The 24,701-nt window shown below is 40.6% G+C and overlaps 1 protein-coding gene across 2 annotated transcripts; it reads left to right on the plus strand.

Annotated features, from left to right (window-relative positions):
• Positions 1-13,179: 13,179 nt before the first annotated feature.
• Positions 13,180-21,985, plus strand: LOC117533719. 2 transcript variants are annotated; one of them, XM_034197613.1, is made up of 9 exons: positions 16,735-17,438; positions 17,733-17,803; positions 17,896-17,960; positions 19,771-19,985; positions 20,064-20,314; positions 20,461-20,589; positions 20,718-20,838; positions 20,974-21,009; positions 21,151-21,985. In XM_034197613.1, exons 1-8 carry the CDS (start codon positions 16,862-16,864, stop codon positions 21,003-21,005), a joined length of 1,461 nt encoding a protein of 486 aa, XP_034053504.1. In that variant the 5' UTR covers positions 16,735-16,861; the 3' UTR covers positions 21,006-21,009; positions 21,151-21,985. The 2 variants fall into 2 exon arrangements, 1 of the variants encoding a protein (XP_034053504.1); XR_004567104.1 differs by lacking the exons at positions 17,896-17,960; positions 19,771-19,985; positions 20,064-20,314; ... (2 more) ...; positions 20,974-21,009; positions 21,151-21,985 and adding an exon at positions 13,180-13,304 and having other exon boundaries at positions 14,740-17,438.
• Positions 21,986-24,701: the final 2,716 nt, after the last annotated feature.

Raw genomic sequence — 24,701 nt, forward strand, 5'->3', positions numbered from 1 at the left:
GCCATGTCACACAAAATCACACCTTTATGTACTTCTTGCGCCATGAGAGGAAAAACCTTAGCAGAAGTTTCTAACAGCATTGAGCCTATGGCATCCAACAGTATTATGTTATGAGCTGTAAACATGATGTAATGGCGCTCTTCACTGCATCGTTAAGAAGGGTCACATCACTGAGAACTGGATAAGTTCATTGTCTTAAACCAAATTCAAATGTGTCGCATTGTCCAACAGCCGTAAATGTAGATTAATTATTTAAGAGCAATAAGTCTAGATGAACAGGATGGACTGGATTGACGCACCTGTCACTTGCTACACCTTTTGAGAAAGAAGCACATCACAAAACAACAGGCAGAATATGAGAGAACACACACACACACACACACACACACACACACACACACACACACACACACACACACACACACACAACACACACACACACACACACACACACACACACACACACACACACACACACCACACACACACACACACACAACACACACACACACACACACACACACACACACACACACACACACACACACACACACACACACACCCCACACACCACACACACACACACCACACACACCACACACACACACACACACACACACACACACACACACACACACACACAACACACACACACACACACACACACACACACACACACACACACACACACAAAGCGCAACTCAATAATTAAACGCAACTTTAAATCAAAGATAATGTATTTCTATAGCTTGTTTTCAACGCTATCAATCACCACTAACACAACAAAACTGTCAAAAGTAAAGTTTGGAGCTAAAAAATAAGAGACAATTTAAAAACCTGCAGGTGCAATCCTTCCTAAAAGATATTGAGATAATGTGAACCAACAAACTATTAGACTTTTTAATCCTGTCTGATGTTTCTGTCCCTTACCCTACATCCCCTCTCAGGCTGAGTCACATTTATAGACGCCTATAAACTTGAACATCACCACAGTAAAGGTATAATTAATTAAACCTCCAGTAACAAAGTTCAGATTACATCTAAAATAGCCTCCATAGTCCACGCACACACTTCAGAGCATCCCAGCCACAAGCGTTAATGTGAGTCAGAAATTAAGATTGTTCACTACAAACATTATGAGACATTGTTTAAAGTCAAGCATGTCATGATCTCAAGTCCATGCATCCCAGCAGCTTGCAACTGAATCAAGTTGGCACTTTTACCACAATGTGAACTGTATTCGTTAAGATGTGCAGCTCTAGAGAAATGAAAGTAGGTGTTTTAAAGAGCGTGTGCATATGCGAGACATAATGTGATTCACACGCTTCCCCCGAAGGTTATAAAGGAGTTCATAAAAACATTGCTGCACAACTTTATACGACATTCAGCATTCCTAACATTGACACACCTTATGATTATTATCACCATGTGAATGTACAGCACAGCAGCCTTGTGCAACACCTGCCACATACAAAACAAAACTTACTAGAGGCAGAGATAAACTCAGATATTTATCAAAGTACGAGCCTTTATTTTTCTCTGCTATCACCTCAATCAGCTACAACCCAAACTACTCTCACTCATGTAGTTGCTTCTTCATTTTATAACTTCATACATGCGTCCATTTAACATTCAACGACACTCACTTAAAATAAAAATGTGTGTTAATGTTGAACAGAAACAGAGTAGGCCTACACTATGAAACAAAATAGCATGAAAACATTGTGTTAAATATATAAAGAATTTTTTTTCTAAAAGGCTCAACTTCATTAGGCCATTAATAGATGTTGCTTAACCATTCTTACATTTAAACAAATGTTAATTTGATTTCATTAAATATATTAAATCCACAATGCCCTTTAGCCCGTAGCAAGCTCAACAAATGCTACCAACTTCAAACACTTAGCTTGTGTTAGCTTGAGCAAAAACAACACAGTAGTAATTCCAATTCAACCAACTAATAGCAAAGAGACAATAACTCAGGGTTGCCAACTCTCACGCATCTGGCGTGTGACACACACTTTCACTCTCAATCTCACGCTCTCACGCTGCCCAAAGGAAGGCTCTGTAAGGAAGTGGCAGATTTTTTCCGGTTGTGTATTTTCAAATTCTAGCGCACTCGAGGTGGGTATTGCGTTCGGATAATCCAAAAATCAGCTCCTAAATTCTAACCCTATCTCCTATTCCTTGACCTCTGAGTGAAACGTCACGGGGTTAAGGGATAGTGGATAGGAGAATTCAAAAGGATTTAGGAGAAGAGACTGCGGTGCTTAGAGAATCCGAATGCACTTTCACTATCCGACGTGTTTATGATGCGCCAGCGGACGTCATGAATGTGCGTCTGCTGCTGTGGGGAAACTATGGAAACTACAGTTTTCTATACAGCGGACTACAACATGGATGTTCAATAAGAACGAGGGACTACTGTAAACTCATCTAGAGACTCTGCACCGTGCTCTGATGCTGTTGCTTTAAGCTTTATGAACGTGGACAACAGAGAAACATATTCTTCAGGACCAAAGTTGGAATTGAAATAAAAAAGGAAAGTGAAACTTATGCCTCTCCCTCCGGTCCACATTAATACAAATGATCCCAATACGTATGATTGTATGAAAAGATCTTAAAATCAATACAAATGTATTTATTATAAACGTTAGTCCTTAACATCTATCACTGTACATCACCATTCAAACATCTTTTAAAAGTTGAACAAACCCCACACAGCTCAGTAAAGACCAGGGGCGTTGCCTGGACCTGGAAACATTCGGGGCTTAGCCCACAGTGGCGGCGCTACAGTCGAATTTTCTACTGCAAGACTCCCCACACGCACATACACAATTGCGCCATCTGGTGTCACAAACGTGTGTCTGCATTAGCTTTGTTACGGCAATGGATTGTGGGAGATTCTCATAGCACGTGAGGATTTCTTGAGGGTAAGGTGCCTGTATTATCTCGGTGGACAAAATGTATGTTTTTATTTTATAAGGACAATAACGTACTGTTGTGTTTGTTTAGTTTAATGTTAATTGTTTAATGCTCACAGTCACAGCAACATGTTTTTGTGTGATTGGTTTTATATGATTTATCAACGTGATCATCAATAACTAATCTGAGCACCAGACCCCAGCTCACGTGTCGTTTTATGCTGTCCATTGAAATGCAGGAAAGTAATCACCAGCTCTGAGTGATCTGTTGCAGAGGGGACACTACACCGGAGTTACATAAGCAGAGATAAAGTGCTATTTTGAGGGAACTCACCTCCTCTGGGGTCCCCCAGGAAGAATTTTTTTAAATGTTGAAGTTAAAAGCATCAATCTTGTGCACTTTGAGAGCAACATTAAGAGATATGGATACATCTCTCAACACCCATATGTCAACAAAAATCAAAGAATCAGAATCAGAAACGGGTTTATTATTTAAAAACACTTTATTTTCCAATTAAATCATAAACTATGTCAAATTATTAGAAGTTGTTAGTAATCAGATTAAACAGAAAAAAGGGATGGAAGGAGGAAATAATAATCCCTCATCACTTGCTGTTTGCGGTTGAAATGATCTCTTTTGCTGGCCAAACATGCTGGATGGAAAGCAGTGGTGTCTCCCTTGCCTTGGCCCTGTATCTGCAGTCCCTAAATCAGTCATGTTACCCATTGACTCTTGTCTGTTCTGGTGTTCCTGTTCATTGTTGTCTCCATTGTCGTTCTTGTCTGTTGTTTCTCCTTCTTGTGTGTCCCTTTCTCCTGTTCTCCTTTCTTCATCCTCTACTCTGTTTGGCTTATCTGTGATGACTGTGTAGGTAAACACAAACAAGTATGTAAGTCAATCAGTTTCCAGCTCTGTCAAATAAATGAATTTCAAGATACACAAATTTGTCTTCATTAAAATGAGTGTCACCACACTGTCACAAAATGTAATACTAACCAATTGAAAATAGTTAAATGTACATCTCTTGTAGATATCACTGTTAGAGTAGTTATCTGCCAATAGGACATAATCATTCCTATACAAATGCAGTTTGAGTAATTCACTTAATATATTCACTTCATACTTTAATATAGTCATTTTCACTTGATACTCTAATATAGTCCTCTTTCTGCATTCAAAACTAAGGAAAGCTGTGCAATTTGACATGATAATGAGGAAAAAAGGCCTCCGACTATGCAGATCATTTTGTGATCATATCAATTTTAAGATGGGGGTCAAGGCTTAATATTTGGGAGCATAGTGTCCCTTGCCCCCTTTCAGGAGCCCCACTGGATTAGCTTTGATCTGAAAGCTTGTTAGCTGGCTGTCCATCTCATAATGTACACATAGAAACTAGCTGTCAATAGGAATATCAATCAGAAGAATTATAATTTCATGCAAAAATCTGTCACAAAAAGAGGTTGCACATTTAAATTCAGGTGTTGTTATGGCAACGTCAGTGGCCAAACAGCCACATTTACTGCTGCAAATACGTTCAAACATGCTGTCGACGTAAAGCAGTGGCATGCCACCATTTCAGCTGACTTTTCCTCAGAAATACCGTCACATAACATCCATATATTTCAGTGCTAGGTTGATGCTTAGCTAAGCTAACTATGAAACACTTTAACTGACAGGACTCCGGATCAACTGTGTAATGTAAGGTAGCTTCTAGCTTCATGTCGAACACTGACAGTAAGTCAACATTTCCCAGAGAGCTTTCTTTGAAATCACCAGGTAACGCTAAAAAACACAACATTTAGATTTTATGACAAAGTGTTTATTTAATATATCTGGCTAGCTATAGCTACTTGCTAACGGTTTAGCTTACCCGCGCGATTCAAAGTAACGTCAACGTAGCTATAATTTATGCTTTGCTTACATGTTGACATAACTTGTAAGTTTACTGACATTTACATACCTTGTTCACCTGGCTCAGGTGGTGGCTCTGGGGTTGTTGTGTGAGCCACCACTTGAGAATTGCCGTATTTTTTATTTAAAAAATGTCTAATGTCCATCTTCAGAAACTCTGCGTCCGCGGCTGAAAGTTTAAAGTTTAAACACTGTCACAGAGGAGAGGTCAGCCAATAAAACACGTTTATTTCCATGCAACTCTCGGATTGGTCTGGTGGTTGCCTCTGTTGCATTCACTGAACACGGGAAATTACAATTCTGCCATCCTCTAGGTGAAGTACGGTTAATGTATTATATTATTGAGGGAGAATTTGTCCGGGGCTAAAGAAAAAACATCCGGGGCTAAAGCCCCGGATGCCTACCCCAGGCGACGCCCATGGTAAAGACTGTGAAATGTTGACTTTATTTGATCATTTCAGTAAAAACTAACGTTCATATTTCTCTTTTTGATTATAATACTGATGAACGTTCAGAAAAAAGCACTTTGGCAACTTACCACATACGTTTTAAAATGCTTAATAAGCACCGTAACTTTCATGATATCATTTCATGATATCATAATCGGTTGTTTCCGTGAACGGCCGACTGTTGTGATGGCAAATGCTGCGGCTGCAATGCATTGTGGGGCAGCATTTTCTCCTCTCCTTTCGGTTAGGGAGGTCCAGTGGTTCCTAAACTAAAGGAGATTATTACCAATGCCTCTTTTAATTGTATTATCATCACACTTGAGAAACAGCCTTATCGTGGCTGGAGAACGGAACATGTAACTTAATGCCTGCATTTAAGGACGATGAATAGCGTAGTCAATGCTTTAGTGACAAGGAAATGATTTGTTTAAATATTAGATATGACGTTATCTGTGACTTCAGTGAACATTAAGCTTATCCATTGCATTGCATTTGTTAAATAGGTTTGTGTCTTACCCTTACGTGTGTGATACATATGAATATGGCCGAATGAAGTTGAGCCTTTTAGAAAAAAAAGGTATATTTCTTTCTATATTTAACACAATGTTTTCATGTTATTTTGTTTCATAGTGTAGGCCTACTCTGTTTCTGTTCGACATTGAACACACATTTTTATTTTAAGTGAGTGTCGTTGAATGTTAAATGGACGTATTACATGAGTGAGAGTAGTTTGGGTTGTAGCTGATTGAGGTGATAGCAGAGAAAAATAAATGCTCGTACTTTGATAAATATCTGAGTTTATCTCTGCCTCTAGTAAGTTTTGTTTTGTATGTGGCAGGTGTTGCACAAGGCTGCTGTGCTGTACATTCACATGGTGATAATAATCATAAGGTGTGTCAATGTTAGGAATGCTGAATGTCATATCAAGTTGTGCAGCAATGTTTTTATGAACTCCTTTTTAACCTTCACAGAAAGTGCATGAATCACATTATGTCTCGCATAGTGCACACGCTCTTTAAAACACCTACTTTCATTTCTCTAGAGCTGCACATCTTAACGAATACAGTTCACATTGTGGTAAAAGTGCCAACTTGATTCAGTTGCAAGCTGCTGGGATGCATGGACTTGAGATCATGACATGCTTGACTTTAAACAATGTCTCATAATGTTTGTAGTAGGGGTGTAACGGTTCACAAACATTTCGGTTCGGTACTGTGATGCCCCTGTGGGTGCATCAGTAGATAGGGTGTGGCTGTTCTGTCTGTGCTGCATTGGCTCCAGTGATTGCACCGATTGCAGTAACTCAGGGCACCTGGGTCTGGTGCTCTGCAGCTATTTTAAAGCCTCTCTGCTCCTGTCTGGTCTCTCGCTCTGTTTTCCTGCAGGCACCCGGCTCTGATGAGTATAACCAATGTGTTGAATTGACCAGTGTTGTGCAAATAAACACCTTTACCTACCCGTTGACATGTTGTGTCTCCTTTTTGTTGTGGCCTTTTGAGCTAGGTCGCAACAAATGGGGGCTCGTCCAACGGGTTATTTATTTAAAAAGTTTGTGTAGTGCTCATTGAGCAGCTGATTCATTGTTGTGGTCCAGCTGTGTGCTGGCTCTGATCTGCTATTTGGGGGACACATCATGTCTTTTGGGTTTCAGGATGCTTTAGTGTGTGACATGGCATCAGGTTTTGTGTGCCAATCAGAAGGTAAGATATTGCTGTTTGTTACGCTTTTGTAAAAGAGATTTTCCCCGCTAGGCTTAAGTGGCGTTTCCCCTTGGGTTCCGTCTGTTTGTTTTTTTCATAGTGTTGTGGCGACGTGGTTGGTGTCAGCTGTTTTCGGACAGCTGTCTCGGGGGCACATCCGCGTGATTTCTTGGTGTTACCTGCGTGCAGGTCGCTCCATAAATCCGCCGGGTTCCAGTGCGTAATTACCCGCCGCAAGCCACATGAAGACTAGGTGAGATTAGGAAGATTTTGGTAAGGCAGTTAGGGGGGAATTCTCTGTTGGGTTTTATCTTTTCGCCCAGGCGTGTTGACAGTTGAGTACTTTGCTTTCTGATTGGGTATAGGCAATATATTATGGCTTCTTTGTCAGCGTTTGTGGATGCGCCCTCAGTATCTTTCTTGGATGGTTGCCAGAAGGCGCAGTTGATCGAAATAGCAGAGCATTATGAAATTGCTGTTGTAGGGAGCAAGCGGAAACATGACATTAAAGCTGTCATCGTGTCATCTTTGTTTGAGCGGGGAGTGTTACAGAAGAGTGAGTCTGGTGTGGCAGGGGTCGGGCCAGTAGTGGTTCAGACAGCTGGTTTGACATTCGAACAGCAAAAGGAGCTTTTGGCCATGCAGTTTAATCAGGAGAGATTGCAGTTGGAGATGAGGGGTCAGCAGCAGGAGGTAGAGAAGCGTTTAGAGGTGGAGAATGTGCTGGAGGTGGAAAAGATGAAATGTGAGGTGGAACATGCTAGATTACGGCTGATGGGAGAGGGCAAGTTTTCTCCAGGGGAGGATGGTGGTGCTAGGTTAGCATCAGGCAGTGGCGATATAATTTCTTACTTGCGATTAGTGCCAAAGTTCAATGAGCGTGACCCGGAAATTTTTTTCACTCTATTTGAACACATAGCAGAGGCAAGAAACTGGTCAGATTCGGACAGAGTGCTGTTACTTCAGTGTGTACTCACTGGGCGAGCACAGGAAGCCTATTCAGCTATTTGTGGCGAAAATACTTTGGACTATGATAGAGTAAAATCAGCGGTGTTGAAATCTTACGAACTGGTTCCTGAAGCGTATCGTCAAAGGTTCAGAAGTGGGGTCAAGGGAGATAAGCAGACACATGTGGAGTTTATCCGTGATTTAACTTCTCATTTTCAGCGGTGGTGCGCGGCAGCAAAGGTTGAAAGTTTTGACGGTCTTTGTGAGCTCATTGTCTTGGAACAATTTAAAAACATTCTCCCTCAGCGTGTGGCCACATATGTGAATGAACAGAAACCTCCCACCGCGTTTAGAGCTGCTGAATTAGCGGACGATTTTGTGTGACACATAAGGGCAGTTTTGCGGAGAAATATTCTAGGGGTGATTGGAAACGTGGAGAAGACAATGGAAAGTTTTCACCAGGCTCCTCCCGTAGATTTGCAGGTACAGGGCGACCCGAGGGGGCCAAAGTGGACCAATGTCACTATTGCAAAGGTGGGGGTCATTGGAAGGAGCAGTGTCCATTGCTGGAAACGAAGGAGAAGCCTCGTTTGTCACCACATGCTCCAGCCATGTGTTGTTCTGCCGTGTTGGTTAAAAAGCCACAGGGTGTAGGATCGGGCATGGTGCCTGATAAGAAGCTGGTTTGTGCCGACTTGGATGTGGGTTCTGTTTTTGGGCCGTTCATAACGGAAGCCGTTGTGTCAATAGTTGGTAGTGACAAGTATGTTCCGATTAAGGTGTTGCGTGACACAGCAGCTAGATACTCATTTATTGTTGAGTCAGTGTTGCCTTTTTCATCAGAGACAGAGACTGGGGATTTTGTGCTGATGAGGGGAATGGAGATGGGCTTGATTCCTGTGCGACGTCATACAGTAGTGCTGGATTGTGAGCTGGTATGGGGAGTTGTGTCTATCGGCGTGCGTCCCGCATTGCCACTTGATGGGGTACAGATGATTTTGGGCAACGATCTTGCTGGTTGTGTGGTGTGGGCAGGTGTGCCACCGCCTGTGGTGGTTTCCAGACCGTTGGCATCTGTAGAGCCAGATAAGAGTGGTTTGCAATTTCCAAGTGTGTCTCCTTTTTATACTATTACGCGTGTGCAGAGCCGTAGGATGTCTACTGACCTACCTGTTTCGGAGTCTGGAAAAAGTGGCCCAACACGGTCCTTTGACTTTCAGATCGAGACAAAGGTGAAGGAGAAGAAAGAGAGGAAACGCCGCAAAGCGAAGAAGAGGAGGCCGAAGGAGGTCAGCGCGCCCAAGAGGCCGATGAGCGCCTACATGCTGTGGCTCAACGCCAGCCAACCCAAGGAGGAGTGGGACATAAAGGCAGTGGAATCGAAGAAGCAGTACGAAATCGCAAGGCAAGAGCTCGAAGACAGAGGCGGAGGAGGAGCGTCCTCCAGTCCTAAGATGGAAAGTAAAAAGCTGGAGTTAAGAAGAAGGATGTTGGGTTGTCGTGGACCCCTTTGGGGCCCCGTCTTAAGGGGGGGGCTGTGATGCCCCTGTGGGTGCATCAGTAGATAGGGTGTGGCTGTTCTGTCTGTGCTGCATTGGCTCCAGTGATTGCACCGATTGCAGTAACTCAGGGCACCTGGGTCTGGTGCTCTGCAGCTATTTTAAAGCCTCTCTGCTCCTGTCTGGTCTCTCGCTCTGTTTTCCTGCAGGCACCCGGCTCTGATGAGTATAACCAATGTGTTGAATTGACCAGTGTTGTGCAAATAAACACCTTTACCTACCCGTTGACATGTTATGTCTCCTTTTTGTTGTGGCCTTTCAAGCCAGTTCGCAACAGGTACGTACCTCGGTTTTTTTGGTCACGGTTCGGTTCGGTACGTTTTCGGTACAGCAGAATTTTTTTTCACAAAACATATATATATATATTTTTTATTATTATTAAACTGTGAATAATGTATTCACTCAAATAAATACAAAATATAATAAAATAAACATTAAGGTGCAGCATTTCGATGAACTTGAAATAATCTGTATTTGAACTTTACTGTAGGCTATTAGTACTCACAAAACATAAACTATTAGTTTTGGGTTTTTAATTATTATTAAACTGTGAATATTCACTCAAATAAATACAAAATATAATAAAGTAAACATTAAGGTGCAGCTTTTCGATGAACTGAAATAATCTGTATTTGAACTGTACTAGTACCTAAGCAGCCAGCTTGACATTAGGACTTGCTTGTCATTGTATTTTCATGTTTTTTTAAAGAAAGATGAACTTGTCCACATTGCTTGCCGAAAGGGCAGATCTGCTGGCACTAACAATGTCTCCTGCTGTGGAGAACACCCTCTCTCTAGGGACAGAGGTAGCAGATACAGCCAGGTAGCGCTTTGCTAACATGGCAACATAAGGATATTTGGCGTTTGTAATAGCTTTGGCTCGGTCTGAACTCTTTGCGAGTGGTGGAGGCTTAAATGCTATTGGGAGTTGGGTTTGCACTTCAGTCTTTTTTCTTTTGGTACCGGTGATATTCACGTTCGGGTGATGCCTTTTCAAGAGTGTGCAAGTTTGATGTATTGCCAGCCGCGTAACCAATTTTAGTTGAACAATGCCGACAAACAGCTTTGGTCCGGTCCACCTGTCTTTGTCCGTCATCCTTGTACGTAACTGCGAAACCAAAATGTTCCCAAACCGGAGACTTCAATGATGCTGGAGGATTTTCGAGCTCAACTTTATCTGCGTTCGCCATTAATTTTCGACAGTTCCTCAAATTACTGACTACATTTGAACGCATCCCTCTGACCAGTATAGTATGCCTCTCATCCAATGAAATGACTTGCTCGCTCTATGACGCGTTGAACCCAATGTGAGCAAATTACTCTGAAGATTACTTCCAAAAAGTTGTTCACGTTCTCAATTGTTTACGTTTAACGTTATATTCGTTCGGTACACTTCGGTACACACCTGTACCGAACCGAAGGGCCCGTACCGAATAATTTCGGTACGGGTACGTGTACCGACTACACCCCTAGTTTGTAGTGAACAATCTTAATTTCTGACTCACATTAACGCTTGTGGCTGGGATGCTCTGAAGTGTGTGCGTGGACTATGGAGGCTATTTTTAGATGTAATCTGAACTTTGTTACGGTTTAATTAATTATACCTTTACTGTGGTGGTGTTCAAGTTTATAGGCGTCAATAAATGTGACTCAGCCTGAGAGGGGATGTAGGGTAAGGGACAGAAACATCAGACAGGATTAAAAAGTCTAATAGTTTGTTGGTTCACATTATCTCAATATCTTTTAGGAAGGATTGCACCTGCAGGTTTTTAAATTGTCTCTTATTTTTTAGCTCCAAACTTTACTTTTGACAGTTTTGTTGTGTTAGTGGAGATTGATAGCGTTGAAAACAAGCTATAGAAATACATTATCTTTGATTTAAAGTTGTTGCTGCGTTTAATTATTGAGTTGTGCTTTGTGTGTGTATGTGTGTGTGTGTGTGTGTGTGTGTTCTCTCATATTCTGCCTGTTTTGTGATGTGCTTCTTTCTCAAAAGGTGTAGCAAGTGACAGGTGTGTCAATCCAGTCCATCCTGTTAGTCAAGATGTATTGCTCTTAAATAATTAATCTACATTTACGGCTGTTGGACAATGCGACACATTTGAATTTGGTTTAAGACAATGCATTTATCCAGTTCTCAGTGATGGGTTTGGAGGATGTGATCCTTCTTCACGATGCAGTGAAGAGCGCCATTACATCATGTTTACAGCTCATAACATAATCCCGTTGGATGCCATAGGCTCAATGCTGTTAGAAACTTCTGCTAAGGTTTTTCCTCTCATGGCGCAAGAAGTACTTAAAGGTGTGATTTTGCAACGAATTATGATATGAGGTATTATTCAAACAGATATACAGGTGTGGCTTTTTGTCATGATTTAAATGAGACTGAACTGAAATTATGCCATTTTGTCATTGTGCTAAAAATGAATATAAATATTATATATTAAAATATATTTGCTAACCAATATATCGTGTGAAGTTGCTTTCTTTCAAAGACGTTTCAAACGTTCAAATATTTTAATCATATTTGTTCATGTTTTAGGTTAAAATGTACATATAACATGGTTCCAGCTCCTCAAATTAATGAATTATATTTAATAATTATATCCATAAATACCCTGTCAAAAAGTTGTCGGACAAAACAAGCGTTGTAAAGATGTCACGTTGGACCCTAATTAATTGTGATGGGCTCTTCTCACATCACACAGATTAATCTTTACAAAACATAGTTAAACATTAGCCCCATTTTGCAAAAACAAATATTTAATCCTGCTCTGGTGAAATCTTGACAGTTTAAAGGTCCCATGACATGGCCATTTCTACTGATCATAATTCCATTGTTGAGGTCTACTAGAATAGATTTAGATTGTGCAATTTTCCAAACTCACATTGGTTTCTCATACAGCATCTCTGTATAGTATGTGTATTCACTCTCTGTCCTAAACGCCTTGTTGGAGCTCCTGCCCCCTCCCTATGCTCTGCACTGTGCTCTGATTGGTCATCTCGCCGGACATCAGTGATTAGGGATGTCCTGATCACCTTTTTTTGCTCCCGATCCGATTCCGATCATTTGATTTTGACAATCTGCCGATACCGATTTTTCCCGATCTTTATGCAATGCATTAAGAGGAAAAAAAGGAAAAAAGCATTCAAGTTGTCCCTTAAGGTTATTTTTTTATTGAAATGACAGTACCCAACTATCCATTCTATCCTCTATCGCAATTTTGGACATCGAATTTTATACACCGACATTTTTGAAGTCGAATTTTATACAATTGTGCATTCGAATTTTTTTCACTTGAATTTTTGGGATCTGAATTTGAACATTCAAATTTTTTTTACTTGAATTTTTACATTTTTATTTCACATAGGCCTAGGTAAATTCGGATACATGATTTTCAAAGTAATTATTTTCAATGCTATAAATTCGGTGTCTAATACAATTCAAATACTTCTGTCTCTTGTTTGCTTCCATAGAACGGGTAACCGGAAAAGCATGACATGGGCCCTTTAAAATCCAGGAATGATCTGTAAGTGAACGGATGCATTGTTAGGATTCCTTTGTGGAGAAGAGGAAATCTAAGCTCAGCTGCTATCTACACAAATACACACACACACACACACACACACACACACACACACACACACACACACACACACACACACACACACACACACACACACACACACACACACACACACTGTGGGTGTGTCATGTTGTTACCTTAACTTCCATTACATAAGACTAAAGTATAGTTACCGGTGGCACGGTATGTTCACACTTCAGAGACATCTGGATCGTATGGGGAAAGGTAAGACAACTATTTTATATTGAGTAACCTATATTTAACATTTACTATTTAATTTATGTATGCATGTATTCATTTACTTCATCATTTGGAGCATCTTGGCACACAAGTTTTAAATGCTGCTCAATATATATATATGTATGTGTTTACCGAGCCCCGGTATTAAACGGTCCCCGGGATGAATTATTAAAGACAGAGGTACGAGGCGTTAAGCTCCGACGTTATCTGTGTTTTTATTGGTACTGGAGACATTTAAAACATATATGTCATGTGTATTATTGCTACATAAACATTATATCGCCAGGCGAGAGATCTCCCCCGTCTGTGTGCGAGGGGGCAGTTTACACACACACACGCGCACACACGCTCACACGGCGGAGATGGCAGAGAGAACTAAGCGCTCCAAGGTGTGGTTGAACTATATACATAAAGTAACTCATTACTTTACTCGTTTCTTTACATTACTTTTGCGTTACTCAGCAACAGCCTATAGCCCAAACTTAAAACTTAGGCCTACATGTGCATGTGCACACATATAACAATTACTATTGCAATAAGGAAGACGTAACACAAGTTAATAACGGTGAACATTCTAGTTTTTGCTGCTTGTTCGGAGTCGGCACACACTCAACATCATCGCTCTGAGTTCGGGGGTCTTTAGCTATACTATGAGGTTTGATGTTGTTGTGTTTGCAGCAGGGCACCTTACCGTCACATTCCTGTCCTTCTGACCAATTTAAAATAATGGGCATACCTCCACCCCTCGAAAGTTGTAGCTGTCTCTGTCTCAGTCTGCAGCTCAACCCCTGTGACAGCTGCATGTGGAAAAGTCGCGCAAATGTTACGAAAATATAAATCTGCGGCGGAAATCCCTGTAGTGACTTGAAATATTTAAAATGTTAAACGTTAGACATATCACATTTGCCAATCTTATCTACACCTGGAACTAGCTAAACTAGTTATACATGTTTATTACTTAATGTACTGTCGTGTCGGGTCACACATTCACTGGATCAGCGAGCTGCATAAGACACAGACGGGAGGGGGAGAGAGGGAGAGGAAAAGAGAGGCTCCGATTATTAAACCCGCCATGTTATTATCCAAAGTTAATGTAACCTTCTGAATAATGTAGTAACTACTAGTTACTGACTAGCCTGTCAAAGGGAGAATCTAGTAATTTTTTCGCGCAATGTTAGTAACTATAGTGTGATTACTGAATTTATAACAGTAACGCGTTATATTCCTCCGTTACCGACAAATGTAATATTATTACAGTAACGCATTACTTTGTTCTTACGTTACACCCAACTCTGACCATCACTATATGTGTGTGTATGTATTTATAGTTTTAAATATATGTATATATGTATATATATACATATGTATATTTATAAAAAAGATGAAGGTGATTTACAATCTGTGTGTATCATTGCTGCAGGAAACTAAGAGTCCAAGATGGCGAATGGACCGTCCCTGTCCACTGTCACACGCTCCCTCTCACTGTTGGACGTTCTCCATGCAAATCAGTTTAAAGGAAAGTCTTTCAATCCAGAAATACTTGAGGAGACGGAGGAAAACTTTTACAGAGGGGCCCCACCCGAATGGTTAAACTTTCACATCAGTGAACAGGCAGAGTTAGATGGCACCGGATCTCCTTTCATTAAACGAGATGGATACATTAAACTTGAAAATCAAATTCACAAGTTGAGAAAACACCCTGGAATATCAACAGTTAAACTGTTCCACCAGCCAGGATGTGGAGGGACAACACTGGCCATGAAGGTCTTGTGGGACTTTAGGAAAACTTTAAGGAGTGCTGTTTTAACAGGCTCAACCTCGGACATCACAAAGGTTGCAGAGGAGGTGGTCCACCTTTTCACAGCAGGCAGTCAAGGTGACCAGAAGACCGTGCTGCTGTTGGTGAATGGTGTGCAAGATTTGGAAGATCTACAAGTAAGCATTATGAGGACGATTGCTAATCAGAAGATAGTCACCCGTATGCCTGTGGTGGTTTTACTCAGCTGTATTAGAGAAGATGCAGATTTAAAGAGTAATGATGTCTTCCTTCAAGAAGTGCTTTCTGACTCAGAGAAGAATCATTTTAATGACAAAAAGGCAGAGCTCAACAAGCAGTACGGTGATAAATGCCAACGATTCCATGGCTTTAACATAATGCAAAGCAATTTTTCTGAGGCTTACATCCAGGAGGCGTGCTCTGTATTCAAAACCATCAAAGAAACAGGAATACAAGAGAAAACCCTCCTTGCTGCCTTCCTTTCCCTGCTGAATGCATATGTACCAGACTCTTATCTCCTTGAGTCTCAGTGCCTGGATGTGTTCAAACATGCCAACTACAGCCATAGAGACATATCACTGGAAGACATATCACTGGAAGACATGCTGGACGACTTTAGCCATCTCATTATCACTATCCAACAAGATGGTTCTGAAAAAAGAGTCCGCATGGCCCACCCTCTGATAGCACAGTGTTGTACTGAATTGATGGCTGAAGCAGGTGTGACCAGAAGTGACACAGCGAAACACCTCTTGACATGTTTGTGCAGAGATAAAGTCCCTCGATCTTTGGCTGCTTTTGTGAAATACATGCTAACCAAAAGAAGACTAAAAGAAAAGGGAAGAGAAGAGAACCCAATACATCCTACAGAGATGAAAGAGGAGATAGATTCATTTTCTAGACTGATTCTACATATTCAAACAAAGGAGGACGACTCTCAGTGTGTATCACTTTTAGAGATGGCAACAAATATGTTTGATCAAAATCCGTTTTTTCCACAAGCACTTGCTCGTTTTCATTACACAGTACTAAGAGACTACGATCAGGCAGAAATGTGGGCAAAGGAGGCAAAGCAAAGAGATCTCCAAAACTCATTTGTTGCTGATACACTGGGCCAAGTCCATAAGAACCGTCTGAAGAACCTGAGGCGACCGGCCCAACCAGGAGGCATTTTGGCTCTTGCCTTAAAGGCCATTCAAGCATTCGAAGACGAAGAAAGACTTGCCGAAGATGAAGTTGGGACAAAGGTGAAAAGAAATGTCCATGACTCACGCTTCTTTAACAGCAGAGGGATGTTTGGTTTCCTGCAGGTCTGCAATCTTGTGTATGACCTACTTGTCAGTCAGAACCCAACTTGGAGAGGAGTTCTCACGAAGAAGGTGTCTTTGGGCTCGGCCCTGCCATCTCTTGGAGATCGCTCACTTCTAAGATTCAATGATCTCATAAACAGACTCAGAGATGCAGTTGAGAAAAAATGTGCTTTTTTTGACGGATTTCTGACTTACTCCAAGCCTGACATAAAGAAAGACGATCCAGAATACATTCAAGAGAAACCTCGGCTTGCTACAGGAAGTATGTTGGAGACTCCACATCCAGCCATTTGAAAGAAAAAGGCGCTGATCTGATCCAGAAGCTTAAACTCAAACAGGCTGGCACAACTACGGGAGTCCTCTCATGTCTTGACAGAGAATGCACTGAATCGGACCTTAAGGAAATAACTACATTGTGGGAGGAAATCTGTCTTCATAAAGATCCGGACACAGCTATGGTCAACAACATCTTCGCTCACATCATGTTAAGAAATATGGGAGCACCAGAGTCTGATTGCAAACATTTAACTGCCTTCAAACAGGAAATGTACCTCATGGATAAATCTGAGGCCCATATGTTAGCCCTCCTCTTGCACTGGCCTACAGGCAATGAAGACGCATGCATCCTTGACCTCAGTGCAATGATTAAGCGTACGCAAGACCTGTATAAACAAGCATATGCGAAACACTTTCGTACAAGGTACCTTCGCCCTCTGTTTTTCCTCGGAAAAGGTCAAGAACTGAACAGGATAGTTCACAGAACTGTCCTAGAGGGGTCGGCCCTTCAGGCAATGAAAAATTGGAGTGATGAGAAGATTTTCCAAGATCCATGGGTCAAAGAACACCTTCTTAAAGTTCGAGGGGAGATACGAGAGTACAGACTCTTTGCAACTGTTGATGGGAAAGAGATCGAGGTGGTTGCAAACCTCCAAAACAGCCTCTGGAGAAAACGCAAGGTTTCCTTCTACCTTGGATTCACCATCAAAGGTCCTGTAGCCTTTGCCATCCAGACTGAAACTGCAGACACGAAGGGTAAGATACTATAATTCAAGCATAAGTGAACATCTATCTGGCCATTTTAAATATAGTTCAAGGTGTAATTCCCATCATTCGAACATGAAACAAAATGGATGATCATGGTAAACATTTTGATCATTCAGTAACAAATTGACAAAATGCATTGCTTGTATGTACTCTACATCATTATAAATTCATACAAATAACGTCATGGTCACTTAATATTTCATGTGTTCTTTGGTGACAAAGGTCATTGTCATTGTGGTGTTCAACACTAATTAAATCATATTGCATTGTGCTGTGTGGCAGAACTACTCTCAGAGATGGATTCCTCCAAACCTTGTGGGTTGTTGAAGTTTGGAGCTTGTGGCGATGAAATGGTACGTTTTCTTTATTTGTTTATTTATATTAATTTAAATTGCTTTTCCAACAACCATGACTGCTCATAAAACATTTTCCCTTCTGAAAACAGGATGCCAGGAATTTTCCTAAACTTAAACCTGAAGTCAACAGAGTGGATGAGGTTCAAACCTATAGGTAATGATTGCCTCTTCAGTACAGCAACACATTTTTATGCACTGACCCCACATGATGGAAAAGTGTTAATCCCCCGAATCATAAATACACTTTCTTCTTAGTTTCTTTGCTATTAATCAATTGTGGTGTGAGAGAAATCAGCCAAAGACATATTCCTTTCCTCTGTAATATAATGGAACTAGATGGCACTCGACACGGTGCTCAAAGTGACAAAGAAGTACATTTGAAATAACTCAGCAGCAAAGTCTCTTTCTATAAATAATTAGCTGATTACAGTCCCACTACCTTGTTGTAAGCCATCACATTGTACTATATCCAAGAGAAGGTAGGTGTTTCTAAAGCTGATATCTCCAACATTTCGCAAATCCACCCAAAACAAATCTGTATTGATAAATAGAACTACATCGAAGACAACAAATATGTTGTTTTGTTGGAGGTCCCTTTAAGGAAGTACAGCAATGCTTTAAAGGTCACCTATTATGGAAAACCCCCATTTTCATGTCTAAAGAGATTCTCAAAGTTTCAGAAAAAAAGATTCTCTCTCTTTTTGTCCTGATCCATTTCTATAAAAACTTGTCTGAAAATGAGCTGATCAGATGTTGGCCACTTTATGATGTCATAATGATTTTTTTGCTTGTGTCACCATTAGCCAATCACCAACCAAGGTAACCCCCCCACCCCTCCCCTCCCCCACCTTATCACCTGAATCTCATCCTAGAGCACCATTGTGTTCTTTGTAACCAAATATCTTTCAGCAACACGTTCTCACTCCCAACCCGTCACATGTTGACGGTCGGTCAGGGCCCCTCCCCGTCACTCTATTATGGACAGGGTCATATTTAATGCAGCCGAACCGTGTATTACAATGCCGTTATGTGATGTCCTCCAAAGAGAAAAGCAAGCAAACTCGGAATAAAGTATTATTTTATTTTTAAAAAATCTTTTCGGATTTCACATCAACAGGAAGTCCGGTTAATTAAAATGTCCGTGCGGAACAATACCCCAGCCCATAGATCCGTGGGTTAATAATGTCAATCACCACATTACACACATCCCTTCACATTAAAATTGTAATTTACATTAAAGTATTTCGTGAGGCCTTCTAAAATGTTTTTAAATATAATTAGGGTTGTAGTTGAAGAGTTTGTAAATTATTGCGTTGCCTGGCAACGCAATCGCACAACGGCACGTCCATTAATTCCACAACCACACACATGGATTAACATCGATTTAATACATTAATGTAGCCTTTGTTTCTGCTAAAAGAGGTGGCGACTAGCTGGGGCAACAAGAAAATCGGCGAAATCGAGTGTGACTATTACAAAATAAATAATTATTATATTAATATTGACAATAACAACCGACCGTCGAGGAGCGTTCTCATGGCGTCGATTATCAACGCTATGGGAGGTCTATGAAGGTCTATGGGACACCCTGCCTGTTGAACACTGAATCTCAAGGGGTACCCTGTCCGTAATAGAGTGACGGGGAGGGGCCCTGACCGACCGTCAACATGTGACAGGTTGGGAGTGAGAACGTGTTGCTCTCAGAGGGGCGTGGGGAGTGGCTCCTTATTTTCATCTAAAGTAACAGACAGAGAATCAGCACTTTTGAAACAGGGCTGAAACAGAGGAGATTGTGGGATGCTGCAATGATCTGTTTGGTATTTGGAGCCAAACACTTCAGAGACATGTTTTGTATATATCTGAGACCAATAATATATTGATGAAAAATAGTATAATAGGGGACCTTTAAACTAGTAATGGTGCAAATTGGGCTGAAAATCTGTTATATTTTCCCCTCAAAATAGCCTCCAGTCTGATGCAGGCAACTATGAATGCAGTGTGTCTGGCCTGCGCTGGGTGTGTAAGGAAGAAGTCAGTTTCAAATACAAGTTCCTCTCATGGGAGGAACACATGAGGAGTCCTGTTTGTAAGGATTACATGCCAGCAGGACCCCTCATGGACATCACAGTCACAACTGGGCAGATAGAAGAAGTGCATCTGCCACACAGCGTCTGTATCGGTGAGTGTTCATGTCGTGGGAAAGGACTATAATCAGTTTGATTCAGCATATACTTCATCATTATTTTGTACTTTGTAGATCAAACCTCTACATTTTCTGGCCAGTTTGCGGTTCTTCACGTTGTTCCCTGCTGTGATGTTGTGGAAGATGTACCTAAAGTGACATCGTCCCACATCAAGTTTCTCCAGCCAACGTTCCCTCCAAGGGGGGTCATGATCCGAAAGATGGCGGGAATCCCATTTTACTACGACGTGTTGATATACAAGACGAACAAAGAGTTCCTCACATTGGATGTTTATGTGGTGCCGTGCGATTCTGCTCTACGACAGGTTTCTATTTTGTTCAAACAATCAATCAATAAGACCATATATTAACTTCTCCATTACCTAGAGAAATCAGCATTGTAACTGCGCTTCAAAAATGTTGCCTACTTTGAAGACTTTTCTATATCTTTAAAAAATGATGTTTTTCACAGGAAGTGGAAGAAAAGCAAAAGTCTTCTGGATCAATACTAATCCTAAACCCAAGTCCAGACAAGTCCATGCAAATGGGAGAACATGTGTCCCTCACAACAGACCAGGCAGATGCAATCATTCAACCCAGCGTATGTTCCAATCACTTTTTTATTTCACTGTGTAAAAAGGGTTAAACGTGGAGAATGTATCAAGGGAAAAATCCTTAAAATAGAAAATAATGACGGCAATAAAACTTCAACCCCCTTTTTTTCCACAGGCCCGAGAGCTCAGATATGAAAGCATTTTCTTTGAGGTGTTGATCAGAAACGCCGACAGCGACTTCACCCTCAGGCTTCAAAGTGGGAAAGACACTCTCTGGACCTGTACCATTCATAAAGGTCAGAGTTTGTTGCAATTGATTTGCAGCCACATTGTACTCTTCAGCTTAATATGCATAAACCTATGCCATATGTGTTGTGAATGAAATGTAAACAGTAAAAGAACAACCAGCATTGTGACTTATTTTGTTTCAGGAGACTACCAAAATCAAAGCGCTGAGCATTAACAAGGTAAGACGAGAAATACGTTGGATTGATAAGGGATATACGATTACTTCAAACACTATTGCTACCTTGCTCTTCATCACTTTAAGAAGAATTTAACACATAACTGGAAATTCTGCTTACTTTTTTCCCCCTGCGTCACATCAGCATGTTCGTGGATCGCCATCAGGCAGCTCTGAAACACAATGAGCGATAAAAAACCCTTCCTGGATAACCTCAAGGAAAATAAGGCGATCTCTGAGACCTACGATGTGAGGGGGATGAAGGGGGGGGGGGGGGGTCTTGTTTCTGAGCTTCAGGGATCAGAATGAAGTATGGGAAAGTAAAAGAAGGTAGTGTTGCTTATGGACCATTGAAGCATCTGCTGTGATAATCAGTGCCACGGAACAGTTTCATATCATCAGCACTCAGAGGACCAGAGTGACGATATGTAGCTCCTATAACCAAAGTACCTATTTTAGTGATTTATTTGTGGATTTGTGAAACCCTGAAAGTGAAAATCATAATAACACTTATTTTATTTTTTGATATATATTTGATGTAATAATAATTCATTACATTTTTTTATTAGAGCGCTTTTTCAAGGCACTCAAAGCGCTTTACAACTACACATTACATGCATTAGACATGTATATATCTTTCTTTCCATGTTTAATATCTTAGGTGATGTAAACCCAATGTATGTCCAGTTAAAAACACATATATTATAATGTTGAAATACTTTTTTGTATCTATCGCAGTTCTAAAGCTTTTGAGAGTAGATGAATTCATCAAAGAAATGAGAGAAAGAGTCTTTGACTTTTGATGTTGTATTGCAACGTGCTTGACTTAATGTACATAATGGGGCGAAGCCTGCGAGCTAGTTCAGGCAGTCAACTCGAGCACTTATGCTGCATTCATACATAACGCCCCTTGCCACTCTACAACCAACCAAACAGAGTTCTCCTAATACGCCGCTCTATTTAACCTGCCAGATATCTCTCTATGCATTGCTTGCTGCCCCACCACCACCCCAGCTTCCACCTGTAGGCTCGGGGGGGGGGGGGGGGGGGGTGTTAGTTATTTAATCATCACTCATCGTGCTATGTATATCTGTGGAGTGATGAGGCCCGAGCCTAGACGCCAAACTCAACTATATGCTGCTTCTAATAAACATGTTAAAGAAACACGTGAGTTGTCTGACTGAAATGTTAGATTTGTTTGACTAATGAAGAGATTGAAGGTTTTTTTGTTGGTTTGGTTCTTTAGTGCCAAAAAAAGGAAATGTATGTCGTTGAAATGTTACAAAAACTAAGAAGCAAAATTGGAGCCATAAATATGACAATGTCTTGCATTGTAGAAAATAGACTTGGTTTTATTGTCTTCAAATTGTCACAAAAGAAAGTCAAACATGTGTACAGTTCTTTTTTTATGCAAATGATCACCTTAAACAGCAGTGAATAAATACAAACAATTAAACACAGGTAACCAGATCCAACATGTGAGTGACGAACAGCTTAGGAGTCAGGAAAGTAAAACTGGAGAAAGTGAGTCTGGGGTCCGAGTGGCTGATCTTCACCTTGAGACCCTCGAGTTCAGGACTGCCCTTGAACCGAGTTTTGTAATCCACCTCTGTGTGCTGAGAGAAACAGGAAGATGAATCATTAGTGTGAGATAACGGGTGTCCATGACAGATGTTTGTGGTTAAAGTGTGTCTATGTGTCTGACTCAAGTCACTTCATTACATAAAGCAAAAAAGGCCCAGAAACCTTTCTCCTTATTTGACTTATTTATGTTACTTGAGTCGACCCTTACTTGGTTAATGATTGTTTTTTTGTTGTAAAAAGCCAACTGTTTGTTTTATCTATACTGTATTTGCACTATTCATTGTTATTGACTAAAATAAGTGGTAGGTGGTAGGTTTGCATACAGTATGGATGATTTAACCACCACATGAAGTGCAGGGTGAGAGCTGTGAGCCTTCAGAGGAGACGAGACATTATTATATTAAATGGTTGTAACTTTTACTGCCTGTTGCTAGTGGATAGAGTACTAAAATAGAAAAACAACTAAATATTGTATCATACTATTTAGTTATTGACCAAATATCTTTAGAAGTGGCAGATTTTTTACAAGATAAAACAAATAAATATAGCAAGATTGAATCAAATGACCAAATATACTAGAGGCTTCTCTTAGGGCCCTATGCTTTTTGGCGTTTTCCCTTTCCCGTGTTATATAGACCTTTTTGAATCAAATCAAGTTTTATTTATAAAGCACATTTATAAACGATTTTTGGTCGAGCCAAAGTGCTGTACATATAATAAAAATAGCCTACAGTAGAGACACTTTACAGCAAATACAACAGCACAGATTGTTCAGAATATCAGTATGAAAAAAACGACACCCTCTATCCTTTTTGAATAATAAAACATGTCACAGTACAGGGAAAAAATACAATTAGGAAACCTGAAAATGAGCATAATAGAGACCCTCTGAAGGTGCTTTTAGATGCTAACATGCTGTACTTCAAATTCAAATAAAGTGTCGCCAATCAGGGTTTTTTAGGAAATTTGGTTCTCTTTGAAAGGAAGAGGCAGAACAGATGTCCAAAGAATAAAGACATCCACCAACTCTAAACCTCAATCATTAACAAACTATATATTGTTGCTTTCATCTTTAAAGAAAAGTTTAGGGGAACTGTTTTAGAAAGTGAGGAACAAGATAACTGTGGTGTTGTAAAAACAAATCTCTGTGTCTTTCAAAAAGAGTGACGTAGGAAGTACGAGTCATTTTGAAACGTTTGTGTTTTAGCATTCATTATCCGGAAGAACGAGGCGTGTCCGAAGTCAAAGCTTGCTGGATGGCTGACAAAAATGTATAAACAAAACAAATTGCAGCTTATGTATAATCACAATGAACCGAGCGACCAGGAGCCCTTTCCCTGAATTGCTTTTTTTAATTGTATTTAACCTTTATTTAACCATATAAAAGCATTGAGATACAGAGAACATAACTAAGAAAACAAAAGACAAAAAAGCAGTCACCACATTGTGCACATTAGGACAGTAAGAAAGGTGCACTACTTATTACTGCAAGAGCAGCTGGTGGTAAGGACTTCAGACAACTTCAATTTAAAACATGCTATTGAGACAAGTGCCGTCAGTTTGAGGCGTGATTGAAGGTCATTCCAAGACCAAGGACCATAATGAAAAATACTCCTTTTCCCAGCCTCAGTCCGCACGGCAACCTGGATCTGAGGTTGTAAGAGTCACAAACTGGAGCAAATCTATATGTGCAGTGGAAGCTTACCTAAAATGGCTTTATACATTAATAAAAACCATTGCTGCATCCTACGCATAGTAAGTGAGGACCATCCAGTTAGGCTATACAGTTTGCAATGATGAGTCCTATAGGGTGCATTTGATATAACGCAGTGCAGCATGGTAGAGTGGGTCAAGTTTGGCCAAAACAGTGGGACAGGCACATCTATAAATGGTATCACCGTAGTCCAGCTGGGACAGGAATAATCCAGAGACCAACCTTTTACGGGATGAAGTTGAAAAACAACATTTAAGTCTGTAAAGGAAGCCAAGAGTGAATTTAAATTTCTTAGTTAGAACTTCAATGTGGTGTTTAACGTTTAGATTTCTGTCCAACCAAAAGCCAAGATATTTGTAGCAGTGGCGAACCGTGTCTATCACAACTGGACCTACTGT

This window comes from Gymnodraco acuticeps, unplaced genomic scaffold, assembly GCF_902827175.1.
Source record: "Gymnodraco acuticeps unplaced genomic scaffold, fGymAcu1.1, whole genome shotgun sequence".
Lineage (NCBI taxonomy): Eukaryota > Metazoa > Chordata > Actinopteri > Perciformes > Bathydraconidae > Gymnodraco > Gymnodraco acuticeps.